Below are 13,235 nucleotides of genomic sequence, written 5' to 3' on the forward strand. Positions count from 1 at the left end.
ACTGTGTGGTGATAAAAAAAAACTGTAAAAATCAAAAAGTTTAGCTTTTTGTTATCTTTTTGAAGCATCAATTTTGTTTTTATAGTGGAGGTGAAACTTTGGAATAGCCTTGTTAAACGACGCAAATTAGAGGATTTATTTTATGCAACCAGTTTTGGGACCTAAGTCTTTTTACAGGCATCACTATTGTTTTTATTCACACTACATGCTACATTGAGTCAAGGTAAAGGGAAACAAAGCTAAATATACATTTATGAAAAGCTGACATTCAATACGCATTAAGGAAATCTAACATAAGATTCATTCGTAGTGTAATCCTCCTACAATTCCGAAGAATCTTTGGAAATTGTCTCAATCTGTATCACTTATGGTTTATATGTTATAGTCATTAAAATAGACATTTTCTTCTTTATAAATAGCGCAAGTAGTTTTGAGTATTATTTTTGACAACATGAGAATAGGCTCCGGCGTCCTCACTTCTCATGTTGACACCTGGTCCACACTAAAAGACCTCTTTGTAAGTGAAAACGAAATACTTCTTTCTAAATATATACTTTCAGAGCACAGATATGACATGCTGCAGAGGAGGAGCAGAGGGACACATCAGGGCAGGCAAGGAGGCACAGTATAAAAGCATCGTCCCACACTGGAGCGTGCCCTTGCAGTCACATAAGGGGCTCCGGATTTGACATGTCCAGAGTGAAATGTGCAGACGAGACACAATGAGGTAAGGATTTCATTAGAAGAACTATTGAGCTTTTGAGATTGGTATTGATTTTTTCCTGAAAAATATCAAACTAACATTTACACTGAACAAAAAAAAAAGAAAAGACATAGATGTAGGTTTAAACTAACTGTGTCTAAAAGTGTCTCTCTGTTTTTAGAATATACAAAACGCTACTAATATTCAAACAGCTGGTCTTGTTTATCTCAGACCAATGCATGTAGTTTAATTGAAAAAGATCATAATGAAGAAAAGTAGGACATGGCCTGTGTTTGTGTACACTGCATCAGTGTGGGACATACTGCTGTGGCATTAATAAAAGATGCTACATGACTATTCTGCCTTTTAATGACAACATATATATTTCATGTAAACCATTTGACGCAGGATTTCCTCTGTAGACTTGCTTATATGGGGCTGATAGATAATGCATTAGATGGACTTCATGATTTACATTATTGTACATTTTGAAAACATTAGGCTCTTTGGGGCCTTGGCCACTGTTTAGCAACCGCTCGGTCAGTGGCTAGTTGAGAATAACGGCTCCTAAATTATGTAACACTATGGTTTGGACAAATCTGCAGCTCACTGATCACCATCACAATCAAAAGTGTAGAATTTGCGTTGTGTTCAGTGCAGGGACAATGCACATAGGCGTCACTGTAAATGTGCTATACTGTTTGTACTGTAAAATATGGCAAATTTGTGAGACCAATCCCGAACAAAACACAAGGTTCAACATTATGTGTATTTCCTTTTAAATCCTCCTCAAAAACATGAACTCTCCCCCTGCCCTGCATCTGTGATTATGGGTTGTAAAAACGGTGTGAACTCAAACTACATTGCTACTTTGCAACAGGAGACGACTGTGAAGCCAAGGACCATGGAAGTCTACCAGTCAGTGCTGCTGTCCTTCCTCTGCCTCCTCTCTATCTCCGAGGGCCGCGTGCTCAAGTTCGTCGTAGCTGTGAGTCTATAGCCTCTTATTGCAAACACTACCCGGTTACATCATGTGCACTGTCAGTACTTGTGTTAAATACTGCTTACTCCCTCGCCGGAGACATATTACCGCATGTCTTCAGCGATTACGCGATTTTCTTGAATGTGCGTTATAATATCCAGCCTGTTATAAGGTGATAAAGTATTTCTATGTCAACAGTGTCGGAGATATCTCCTCTCCGCACATTACGGCTTTATTTATAAACCTCTTTGCATATTTTGTCTTCCATGCTACAGTTCAGTGGTATACAGATGACAATTGGAAGACTATGATGAAAGATATCAGCTAAGTGTTTTTCTCAAATAATGATCTCTTAGCCGGCTTATCAGGCGCTCACAAGTCAAACCAATGACTATAAGCTGCAATAATATGTCTACCATACATTTTGTGGGGACTGTTTCGTACGGTGTGTGAGCAATGTGGATTACAGTAAGCACTGGCAATTGAAATGGATAAAACTCAAATATTCTTACAATAATGTCAAGCATGTTAAAATGTCTCTTTCATAAAAACATACCTGTAGTAGTTTTTGCTTGCTCCTGTTTTACTTTGGTCTTTTCTTTTTCAGCTGCTAGGAGCTCTACCTAATTTGCTTTCCTAATTCTGATATGAAATGTGTTTTGTCTTCCCTAAGTATATTGTAAACTCAGGCGTTTGTGGGGGAAAACACTGTGGAGCTAATTATAAAGCATTTGAATCAATTTCATGAACTTGCAGGCTCGTTTCCCAGCATCGTTGTGAAAGTGACCCTGAAAAGTGACCCTGCAAGTTGTGAAATGTGCCTATAAACATGTCCCTGTGAAGAATTGGGGTTGGGAAGATTAGAGATTAGCTTGTAACAACCCCAACATTTCAATTTAGTGGCTTCCTCTGTCATTGTTTGAATTGAAAAAAAATCCGGTATTGGGCCTGAAAGTGCACCAATCTGTATTTCCTGGATTTGAATGTGCAACAGACAGAATCCGCAAGTGTTCTCCGCATTTTTAAACTCCATCCCCGAACCTGTTCTGCACTCATTCTGTTATAGCGGCGCCATCAATCTGTTAGCATGCCATTAGCCACTTGTTTTTAGCTTTTTAATCCTTCCTGCTGCCAAAAAACATTTTTACACTCAAAGCAACACGGCCCTTTGTGATAGAGTCTCATACCCAAACACAGAAATGATTGAAAGTTATAACATGTAATATATTGTGGTGGCCAAAAGCAGGTTTATAAGCCACAATCATAGGTCCACGGTATAAAAAAAAACAAAAACATTAAAACCCTTGGCGGTGGCAAATCATGTGCCAGTCTGCCCCAATGTTCTCTACAACTGCTGCCAAACACTCACACATGCTAGAGTCACCCAGGGAAGGAGTCTTAGCCAAGGTCACGGTCGTATGCTTTCGCCCTAAAAACTGAGGAAAGGTTTCAACACGACATGTTATGCAAGTCAAACACCTACAAATATATTATTACAATATCACAGCAGTTGAGGACAATTATTATGCAACGTATAAACTTGTATACAGAAGCATCAGCTGTTACAACTAAAACAGGTGCTTTCACTACACTGATGGGATTATTACATGCCATTAGAATATACCTCTCATCATTCATTCATAATAATCAATTTTCTTCAATAACAGAGTCCGAGTTTCAGGTGCTCCCCTGTACAGGTCAATATTTATAATGAAAAGCGCTTAAGCTACTTGCTAATAATTTGATAACAGTAAATATGCCGAAAAGCTAATCTTGACTTTGCTGACTTGCACTCGTGGTCTGTTTATGCACCCAACCGCGACGCTCATAATCCTGTTTAACCAAGGGATGCTCAGTAATAATAATAAACATATGGCAAAACAGGAATGACTGCACTCCGCCTCACGTCAATGCAACTGTCCCCAAAAAAAAAGAAAGAAAACAGCTTTGGATGAGGGATTGTGGTTACTGTGGGCACGCGGCGAAGTGGCTGACGCGGCACAGTGTCATCCGAAACCGTTTGATGTCATGTTTTTTTTTTTCAAGTTTTGTTTTTTACTTCAAGGTGTTTCGACACGGGGATCGCTCACCCATAGAGTCCTATCCCAGAGACCCACATGGGGAGGCGGTGTGGGCACAGGGCTTCGGGCAGCTCACAGAGGTATACACACAAGTATTTATTACGGAAGATTTAAGCCTTATTGACTTCACTTTGTTTAGTTACAAAATCACAGTTAAATTAGATGTTTGTTGCGCAGGTGAGAAGAGGCCTTGTTCATACTTTTAATTAAATCTACCCCACTGTGACCTTCTTCTGCTCTCTTGCAATTAACCGCTTTACAGTGAAGGAACACATTATTTTTGGCACTAGGGGGCCCCCGTCCAGGAGCCTGAATCTGTTATTTTATGTAAATAAGATAGGGCTGACCTTAAACACTCCATATCGTAAAGAAAAGGTCAAATGAAACAAAGAAAAACAAATTAACAACATGAGTAACTTTCCTTTCAGCTGGGCATGAAACAGCAGTTTGAACTGGGCAGGTTTTTGCGGAGGAGATATGGCAACTTTCTGAGTGATGACTACAACAACAAAGAGGTACAGTATGGCAACGTCCCCCTCTGCGTCTTTACCCACAACCCCTTTCGGTCCAGAACAAACAAACCTCTGACTTTATCTCTAAAATATCTACAGATGCTCTTCCTATAGAGCAGATAACTCTCTATCATCCAGTACTGGGGCATGTCTAGAGGGGGCGCCCAGAGTAACACAGGCCACCCCTGGAATGCACTCAGAAAATTATACAGAATAAGGGAAATGACTATGTAATAAAGCTTGGACACTGTCCGACCAAAAACAAAGTCACCATAACTACTAACCTTAACTGTTTTGCTCTGGGGTGCAAAAAGTTATTTTGAAAGAAGCACTTTTGTCCTTGATTTGATAGACAAATCTGTCCATGGGGGAAGATATTAACCGGTAGACTTGAATTAAGATAAAAAATAAATCACCATACTCAAAACATCCATCCATCCTTCCATTTTCTTCCACTTGTCCGTTGCCGGGTCAAATCACATTGCACCAGCTGCTTATGGCTCCTCCTGCAGGCGGTGGGTCCATGGGAGGACGGACTCACAATTCAACGGGCCTGTTGGTCTCTCATAAGGGGCTTCTGAACCACTTTTTGTCTGACCCATCGCCTTGGACCTGTTTGCCCTGGGAGACCCGACCAGTGACACGAAGCCCCCGACAACAGAGCTCCAAGGATCATTCGGGTGCTCAAACCCCTCCACCACGTTAAGGCAGCGGTTCCAGGAGGGGTACTCAAAACAAGATTAAAAAATCTTGCCCCATGGACAGATTCCTTGAAATTAGTCTCAAATCAAAGACAAATTCACTTATTTCAAGATAACTTTTAGTTGGTCAGGTCTAAGTTCTGCAACACTATGTTCCCAAAGACTGAGCTCAGCTGACGACCTGAGCATCCTGAATGACCAGGTTACTCCATTGATGGATTTCTTCTTCCCTGATGGCACTGGCATATTCCAAGATGACAATACCAGGATTCATCAAGCTCACATTCAGGGAGCATAACACATCATTTTCACACAAGGATTAGCCCATCATCAATCATCGTCAAAGTTGTTTGCCCAGGACCAATGTTAGGGTTAGGCTGACTGGCTGTAACATTTGTCCTGGGCAAACAACTTTAATTTGGCCCTGGACTCTTAATTACTTGGTGATGTCAGATCCACCAATACAAGATCTTGAAGACTTATTGAAACGATGGCACATCTGTAATCAAAGCGAAAGGGGGTCCAGTTTCTATATTTCAGAGAGGACAGGACTGGGACTCTTGACTCAAATTATGCTCAAACCCTTTAATAACCGTCTTTAGACTAGCCCGACGACGGCGCCTTTCCAGGGAAAAGTCCGGGCCCTCAGACCACAGCGTTGCTCAGATGTCTCGTCTGTCTGTTAATCAGCTGTCTCCCCTCTCGTTCACATGTGTCTGCGATGACTGTAACCTCACACACTAAACTAATGAGCTGAGTCACGGAGCTGATATGGCTGCCACTGCTCTGCGAGACGTTTGAACATGTGCAGTAATGTGGCCCCTGGGCTCGGGCTCCACACATTTCACTGCTGCAGCACCAGAGGCGATCCACTCCCATTATGCCGAGATAGGGCTTCAGTCTTTCTCCGCTCTCTCTGTTCTCCGTATGACTGTGGCTTCATGCTTTTATTATCTGCCCTTCCTGGGTGGCGTTTGCATGTTCTGTGCCTGGGTGGGTTTTCTGGTTTCCCCCATCGACCCAAAACAAGCTCAAATGACAGCAGTTGATAGTTCCGATGCTACTACACTAACTAATAATTCAGTATGCAACAAAAGCTACTTAGTATTTATTTATTTACATCTAGGGATGCGCCGAGGAGCCGATGCCGGAAAAAATACGTTTTCGGATATCGGCTACAAATATCCGATACTGAACCGATACTAGTTTTGGCTCTCAACAACTTTTACCACCTAAATGAATATGGCATGTTGTATAACATTGTAAAGCAAAGAACCTGGAGAACTCAATCGCTGAGTTAGTTTTAACTATCGCAAATGGATTTTTGACCGCCGCGCAAAATTCTGCAGCAATAGCATGCTAAAGGTAGCGGGAGCATGCTAATCAATGCTAACGAAAACTCATCAAGGCTGGGTCAGAAACTATGATAGAAATACCTAAAGTAGCCCAATAAAATAGGCCACTGCTGAAGCCACGTGTTTGTATTTTAATTTAAGAAATAACTGATCTAACATATTTGTAATAATCAGATCACTTCATGCGAGTTGTTTATATTAAACCTAAAGCCTGTCATATACCCAAGGATATTTAGTGTAGAAAAGACATCCTTGTTAAATGTTTATCCAAGGGTTTATCAAAAGAGCTCGGGAAATTCCACAGTTACCACGGAGATCCGCCATCTTTGCAGCTGCTAGCATACGTTTCCATTGACTAACATTAACTAAAAACAGTAAAAAAAAAGACAATAGAGACAATAGCCGTTAGCTGCTGAGTTACTGCTGGTAAATACATCAAACACATTGTGGTGTCCAAGTGTTTTAATGTGAACAATAACTCCAGTATTTTAACTTTTAAAATCTCCATTAGTTTACAATTGCTGCTAATCCCATAATGCTTAGCGATATGATGTCACATTCCCGAACTCTATAGATATACTTGATAATTTATCTGTAACATGACAATAAAATATGACAGTGGCGCAGATGGTAGAGCGGGTCGTCTCATGATCGGAAGGTCGGGGGTTCGAATCCCACCTCCTGAAAGTGCACACTGTCGTTGTGTCCTTGGGCAAGACACTTCACCCACATTGCCCCCAGTGTCTGCGTACATTGGTGTGTGAATGGGTGAGTGAATGTAGGTGGAAAAGCGCTATATAAGTTGAGACCATTTACCATTTTACTTTATTGATCTTACAATGGAGAAGAATCAATTCAATTTTTCACTCGGAAAAAGCCACTTCTAAGAAAGTTGCTTGGTATCGGTAAATATCGGATATCGGCAGATACACAAACCCCAGTTGGTATCGGTAGCAAAAAAGCTGGATCGGTGCATCTTTATTTTCACCTACTACGACGATAACCAAGTGATTGCAGTCAGAAAGTGCAATTTTTCCGCCAATGTTGTCTCCCAGCAAAGTTGCTTTCGCCTCTCAGCGCTATTGCGCGACTGAGCGGTTACATAAGAATATCTGTGAAAAAAAAGAAGTTCAAGAATATGTTAATTTACCATAAAAGGCAAGAACTCCTGTCCGCCTCCTCCTCCTTCACCACCTCCTGTCGCTGACAATTTATCAGAAAGGTCTCACTCAATTCCCGTACATTCCCCTCGCGCCGGCACGTCTATTTGAATCCCACAAAGCTCGGGGAGTAAAAAAAAAGAAAAAAAAGACGACGCACTCTTCGGCAAGAACATCCAACCTCATCAGCGTGATTTAGTGAGCGCGCCGAGCTGACACGGCCTGACAGACACGAATAAACGAAGCAAGTCGCAAGTGTCAGAAGCCATCACAACCGTCACCGGAGTTCATGTTTAAGGGAACACCTGCAATAGACATGCCCATAGTAATAACGGCTGTGTCTATATTCAACCACGGTACGAGCCGCGGTATGCAAATGCACCGCTTCTGGCTTGCCTTCTTCTTATGAAAACAAACTCGATGTGCCATGAGAGGATAAGCAGTACACATCGTAAAGACATAAGTGTGTTATGTTATGCTGGGGCTTTTTTTCTGTGAACTAACAATGTGTGAATGTATATACTTAAGCAAAACGGAGTGGGTTTGGCAACTGTGGAGTCTTTACAACAACAACAACAAAAAAGGAGAGGACTCTAGCACCCGATGGGACAGGCTTCAAACAGTGTAGAAGCATTAAAAGCATAATAATGTTTGACCAAATCTTTGCCACATTGGAGGGCCACAGACTGGTGGTCAGTGCAGTGAAACGTTCAACTAGGGGCATTTAGCAGCAGTTTAGAGTGACCACATTTAAAAAAAATCTGAACGATACCAATATGTTTGGAGTCGATACTGATACCGATACTGGTCATTTCAAATGGGTGAAAGCTGAGTCGTGATTATTGTGAGGAAACATGTCTCAAATCTTTTACAGTGCTGTCGATACGTAATAGGCCTGATAAAATAATGTTTTAAAAACAATGAATTAGGCAATAGAATATTATTATCAGCAATATCAAAAGGAAGCAAACTGGTGTGAATGTTTTCAAAAGATATAACATATTCTCTCTCTAAGTAAATGAACCTATCTGCAGATTTCCAGGCACTCGCACAATTTCCCTTTTGTTTTCACTGCGACATAACAAACGCAGCTGCTCATGGTTCTTTTGGGACTCTTCCCTTGGCAACATAATGCAGCTATCATTCAAATATGGATGCGATTTTTTGCTTTACTTTGAACTGGATTTTACACTTTTCTCCTCAGTTTCTTCAGTCTTTACCAATGAGTAAGCACCTTTTGGTATAATATGCTGAGGCTTATGAAACATAACAGCGATTTACCGTGGGTCTTAAAATTCTCACGATTAACCTATCGTGAGCTTTTATAACCACGATAATTGCAAAACCGGTTAATCTTGACACCAAGTGAATGCATTTCAATCAATACACATTTCTAAAGCTGGTTATATAGTATTGTTAGTATGATGTTTAAAATGTCGACAGTGATCCGGATCTACATTTTAAAATCTAATTGCAATGTCAATACTTGACAAGAAATTCATTCATTGCATGTATTGTAATTGTAATTTGACACACTCATAGAAATATATATAATGTGATATATATACTGTAATATATATACTATATATATATATATACTGCAAGAGGAGCCATAAGGGGCTGGTGCAATGTGATTTGGGAAACTCCAACAGCTGCCCTCACGACCCGGAAACGGAAAAGTGGAAGAAGATGGATGGATGGATATACGGTTAATGTCTCAACTCATCTGTATTGACTCCTGCAGATCTATGTCAGGAGCACAGATTATGAGCGCACCCTGATGAGCGCTCAGTCTTGTCTGGCCGGGATGTTTCCTCCGACCAGGCGTCCCCCTCCCATCACAAACCAGTTACTGTGGAGGCCCATCCCTGTGCACACCGTCCCCCGTGCCCAGGACAAGGTGAGCAGATGAACTTAGATTTAGCATATAGAATCTGATCTTCATCCACCCAGTTTGGTGCAAACCTGTTTGACATTTGACCATGTTGTATTATTAGTCTGTAAATACAGTTTAAAGTGCATATGGCAGGTTTTAATTTTTTATATGCACTTTCACTTAAAGGGGCTAGATGCAAGTTAGCCATTTTATACTCGCTACTGCCACCTCAGGTCACATGTGTAACTGCAGCTTCTATATTAAGCTTGTGCATGCCGGCACTTCGGACCCAAATTAACACCTCTTGAGTGACAGTGCAGGATTTTAGAGGCAGTTTTGGTGAACAGGTCTGAGCTCATTCTACACATTAGGACATTGCTGGAACATGTAGGGGGAGGAAAATACTTAATTTTAACATTTTTAAACTCTGTATAGTTCCTTTAATCTTTACTTTATGATTATTATTCACAGGCTGAGAACAAGTAGCTACAGTGGGCCTCTAATATACCTGATACAAAATGGATCAAAATGGCTAAATAATATAAACACTGCACATTAAACGTATTCACTCTTGCATTGTCTTGTTTTCTAGCTGCTTAGATCTCCCGGAAAAGACTGTCCACGTTTCCGCGCTTTGATGACAGAAACGTTTGAGAGCGTGCCTTACCAGCAGTTCCTCCAGGCTCATCAGGTACCACACTCCATCATGCACAAGCTCCGAAAATACTTCTGTCTCAACACTCCTGCTCTGATGCTGTCTCCCTGCAACAACAGCCTGTGTCAAATTAACACATTCATTTATTTATTTATTTTTTAAAGCATTTCCACTCAATTTTATAATCTCTCCTAACAATACAATGCACTAAATCGGGGACAAAAAGATAATGATCTATTCTAGATCACCGTATCTGGTGCCAACGACATCAGCACCTCCGTTGGACGTGTTAGTGATGCTGCAGACGCATTGTCCCGGCATTTTTCTCAGGCACGGTTCCTCCCGGTGCCTTGAAGAAAAAAAAATCTGTGGTGTGCCATTTCTCACACGCGCTAATTAACAGTCGGATTGTATTAGATTAAGAATTACAATAGGCTTTTAATTAAACTTGGTCCCACACGCAGCCTGTTACAGTGGAAAAGGGCTGAAGCCTCTGTGTTGAATTTTAACACCCTCTGCTGGCTACCCGATAGGCCCATGCCAGACATGACAGAGTGCCATTTTTCACTCAATGGGGCGGCGGAGCGGGTGAAGACATTAATATCTTAATCAAGGCAGTACGAAGCAGTGGAGTAACTGACTCTTCAGCTGTTGCTCTTAACTTGCAGTACTTTGTGGAGGGGCTTTCCAATCACACTGGGTATCCTGTGTCCAAGCTGGTCGGCAAGAAAATATGGAGGGTGTATGACACGCTGAACTGTCAGGTAAATTACATCATTGTAGACGTCATTTGATTGATTTTTTGTTTCAATCTGCTCTCCAAAAACTACAACAACAAAGCTCCCTCTGTCTATGTCGTCTAAGTCAGAAAGTGCCTTTTCTATTCTCCCCAAAGCCTTGAAATGTGACCTTTAATGATGAGTATGCTGTGAGGCTAACAATGTGTAATTTACTGTAGAAATAGCTTTATTTCCCAATGGTAAAGAGTGTACTCCCTTGGGCCTTCATGAGACATTACAACACAGGGATAGCATTTTATTTAATTCAGCACTAATCCTCACATTTCATTGTATAATGTAAAAAGCGGTGGCACAAGAGGTGAAAGTTTGAATGAGTTAGTAGGTTGCTAACCGATTACACAACCAGCCATGTCTTTTTTAATTGGGAGCAGGCAAAGGGAAACATATGCCATTCTACTGTACATATATGTTACACAAGGAGCCAACTCCAGAGGAAGCCCCTGGTGGATAATAGCAAATGAACATCTGTTATGTATCACAACTATAAATAGGCGCCACAGAAACCGAGTAATGCAAACGCCTTTGTTGGCCTTCTTTCTGCCTAATGCTGTAATGTGCTCCTTAATCCGCTGCAGAGGATCCATAATTTGACTCTCCCACGCTGGGTGACCCGGGACGTCCTGGACACGCTGAAGAGGATCGCGTCCTTTGAGGTCACGTACAGCATCCTGAGTCACAAGAGGAAGGAGAAGGCCAGGCTCTCGGGAGGTGGGCCAGCGCCGCTTATATGATCATGGACAAGCGCTTTCCATGTTTGGACAGCGGATTATTAGTGCATAATTAGCTGTTCAATTAAATGTGTCTTGTACTGTGTGCTTGTTTACCAGGAGTCTTGCTAAATGCCATCTTGAGAAATTTCTCCAAAGCCGTGGAGCAAGGCAGCACGCTCAAGTTCATTATGTACTCAGCTGTAAGTTAACTGCAGCGGTTGCAATTTGCTCCCAGCTGTTAACTTATATTACACAGATACAGAATAAATCCTTATAATGACCCTTATCTACGCTTAAAATGCATAGAAATTGAAATGCTTCACTGTGGTTTTATTACTCTGGGCGCTAAATACCATTTTATAAGTGAGTGTAAAGAAACATTATCATTAAGCTGAAGCTTTAAGAGCAATTATTTCTTACGGGGCAGAGGTTGGGTGGCTTCAGGAGGTATTTGCATGTTTAGTTGTGAGTATTGTAAATCAGCATATTAAACATACCGGCAGTGATCTGGAGAAGAGAAACTGTAAGAACGTTTTGGGCTCGTTGTTCGGGCTGGAGCTCACAGGACTCAGATGACGAGCTCTATCATAAAAGTGCAAATCAAAGTCAGTAAAACTAACTGAAAGTGGAATCATGAAACAAAGGAAATTTGTAAAGCACTTCTTACATACTCTTGCTAAATGCCTGAGAACTCTTAACTGCCCATACATGACTGGTAGCCATTACACCGAATGAACATGTGCTAATCTAGTAGGTTAGAGTGGATATCTGTGCAGGCTGTGGAGACTTGCATGTGACATCTGCGCTGCTCTTTCCCCTCTCCGCAGCACGACTCTACACTCATCACCCTCCAGGCGGCTCTGGACGTCTACAACGGCCTGCTGCCTCCTTACGCTGCCTGTCAACTCTTCGAATTCTACCAGGAGTACGATGGGTAATGACTGCGCTCCAGCACTCTCCCTTTGAATCTAGGTCAGACAAGGGAAGGGAAACGAAAACATTATTTAACACATTGCGCCCTTTAAAGAGCTGTTTTCTGTAATAACACCGGGCTGTGTAATAACAGCTCAAAGTCGAAGTAAAATGTTCCCTTCATTCTGTGACAGTTTTCTCAGTTTGCAATGACGTATTAATGAAATGCAATACAATTCATGGCGTCAGGTGATTATAAATGCTCACTGACTTCCCCTCTTTTCATTACACTGGCAGTGATCCAGTACCGCAATGGCCAAATTAGCACAAACCCATTTACATAACGCTTAGCACAAACACGTTGTTGTCTCATCTTGCGTTGACCCTCTGCGAATAATAATTCCCCAGATCCTATTCGCTGGAGCTGTATTACCGCAACGAATCGGCGCACCCGCCCTACCCCAACCCGGTCCCGGGATGCGACGGGCTCAACCCTTGCCCTATGGGGATGTTTAACGACCTGGCGCGGGACGTTTTGGTGGACGACTGGGAGGCGGAGTGCGGATTGCCGATCAAATGGTCGAGCACAGGTGTGTATAGGTGCCCCAGCTGCTGCCGCTTCAGTCCCGCCGTTACGATCCGCAAACTTTGGTGTCTCCCACAGGTGTCATCACGGCCCTGGCAGTGGCGTTGGGGATTCTGGCGGTGGCGCTCTTGGTCAGCATAGGCGTGTTGATGCTCAAAAGGCGGGCTCACTACTCCAGGGAGGTGTGACCTGGTGTGATCTC

General features: G+C 42.1%; 1 protein-coding gene across 1 annotated transcript; it reads left to right on the plus strand.

Annotated features, from left to right (window-relative positions):
- The first annotated feature begins 443 nt into the window (after positions 1 to 443).
- On the plus strand, positions 444 to 13,229 carry LOC306978830 (testicular acid phosphatase homolog). Its single transcript, XM_079577512.1, has 12 exons — positions 444 to 727; positions 1,584 to 1,691; positions 3,751 to 3,846; positions 4,195 to 4,281; positions 9,239 to 9,394; positions 9,963 to 10,061; positions 10,694 to 10,789; positions 11,401 to 11,533; positions 11,653 to 11,735; positions 12,363 to 12,469; positions 12,856 to 13,037; positions 13,112 to 13,229. Exons 2-12 carry the CDS (start codon positions 1,608 to 1,610, stop codon positions 13,219 to 13,221), a joined length of 1,233 nt encoding a protein of 410 aa, XP_079433638.1. The 5' UTR covers positions 444 to 727; positions 1,584 to 1,607; the 3' UTR covers positions 13,222 to 13,229.
- The last annotated feature ends 6 nt before the right edge of the window (positions 13,230 to 13,235 follow it).

Source organism: Gobius niger (genome assembly GCF_951799975.1).
Source record: "Gobius niger genome assembly, chromosome: 19".
Classification (NCBI taxonomy): domain Eukaryota; kingdom Metazoa; phylum Chordata; class Actinopteri; order Gobiiformes; family Gobiidae; genus Gobius; species Gobius niger.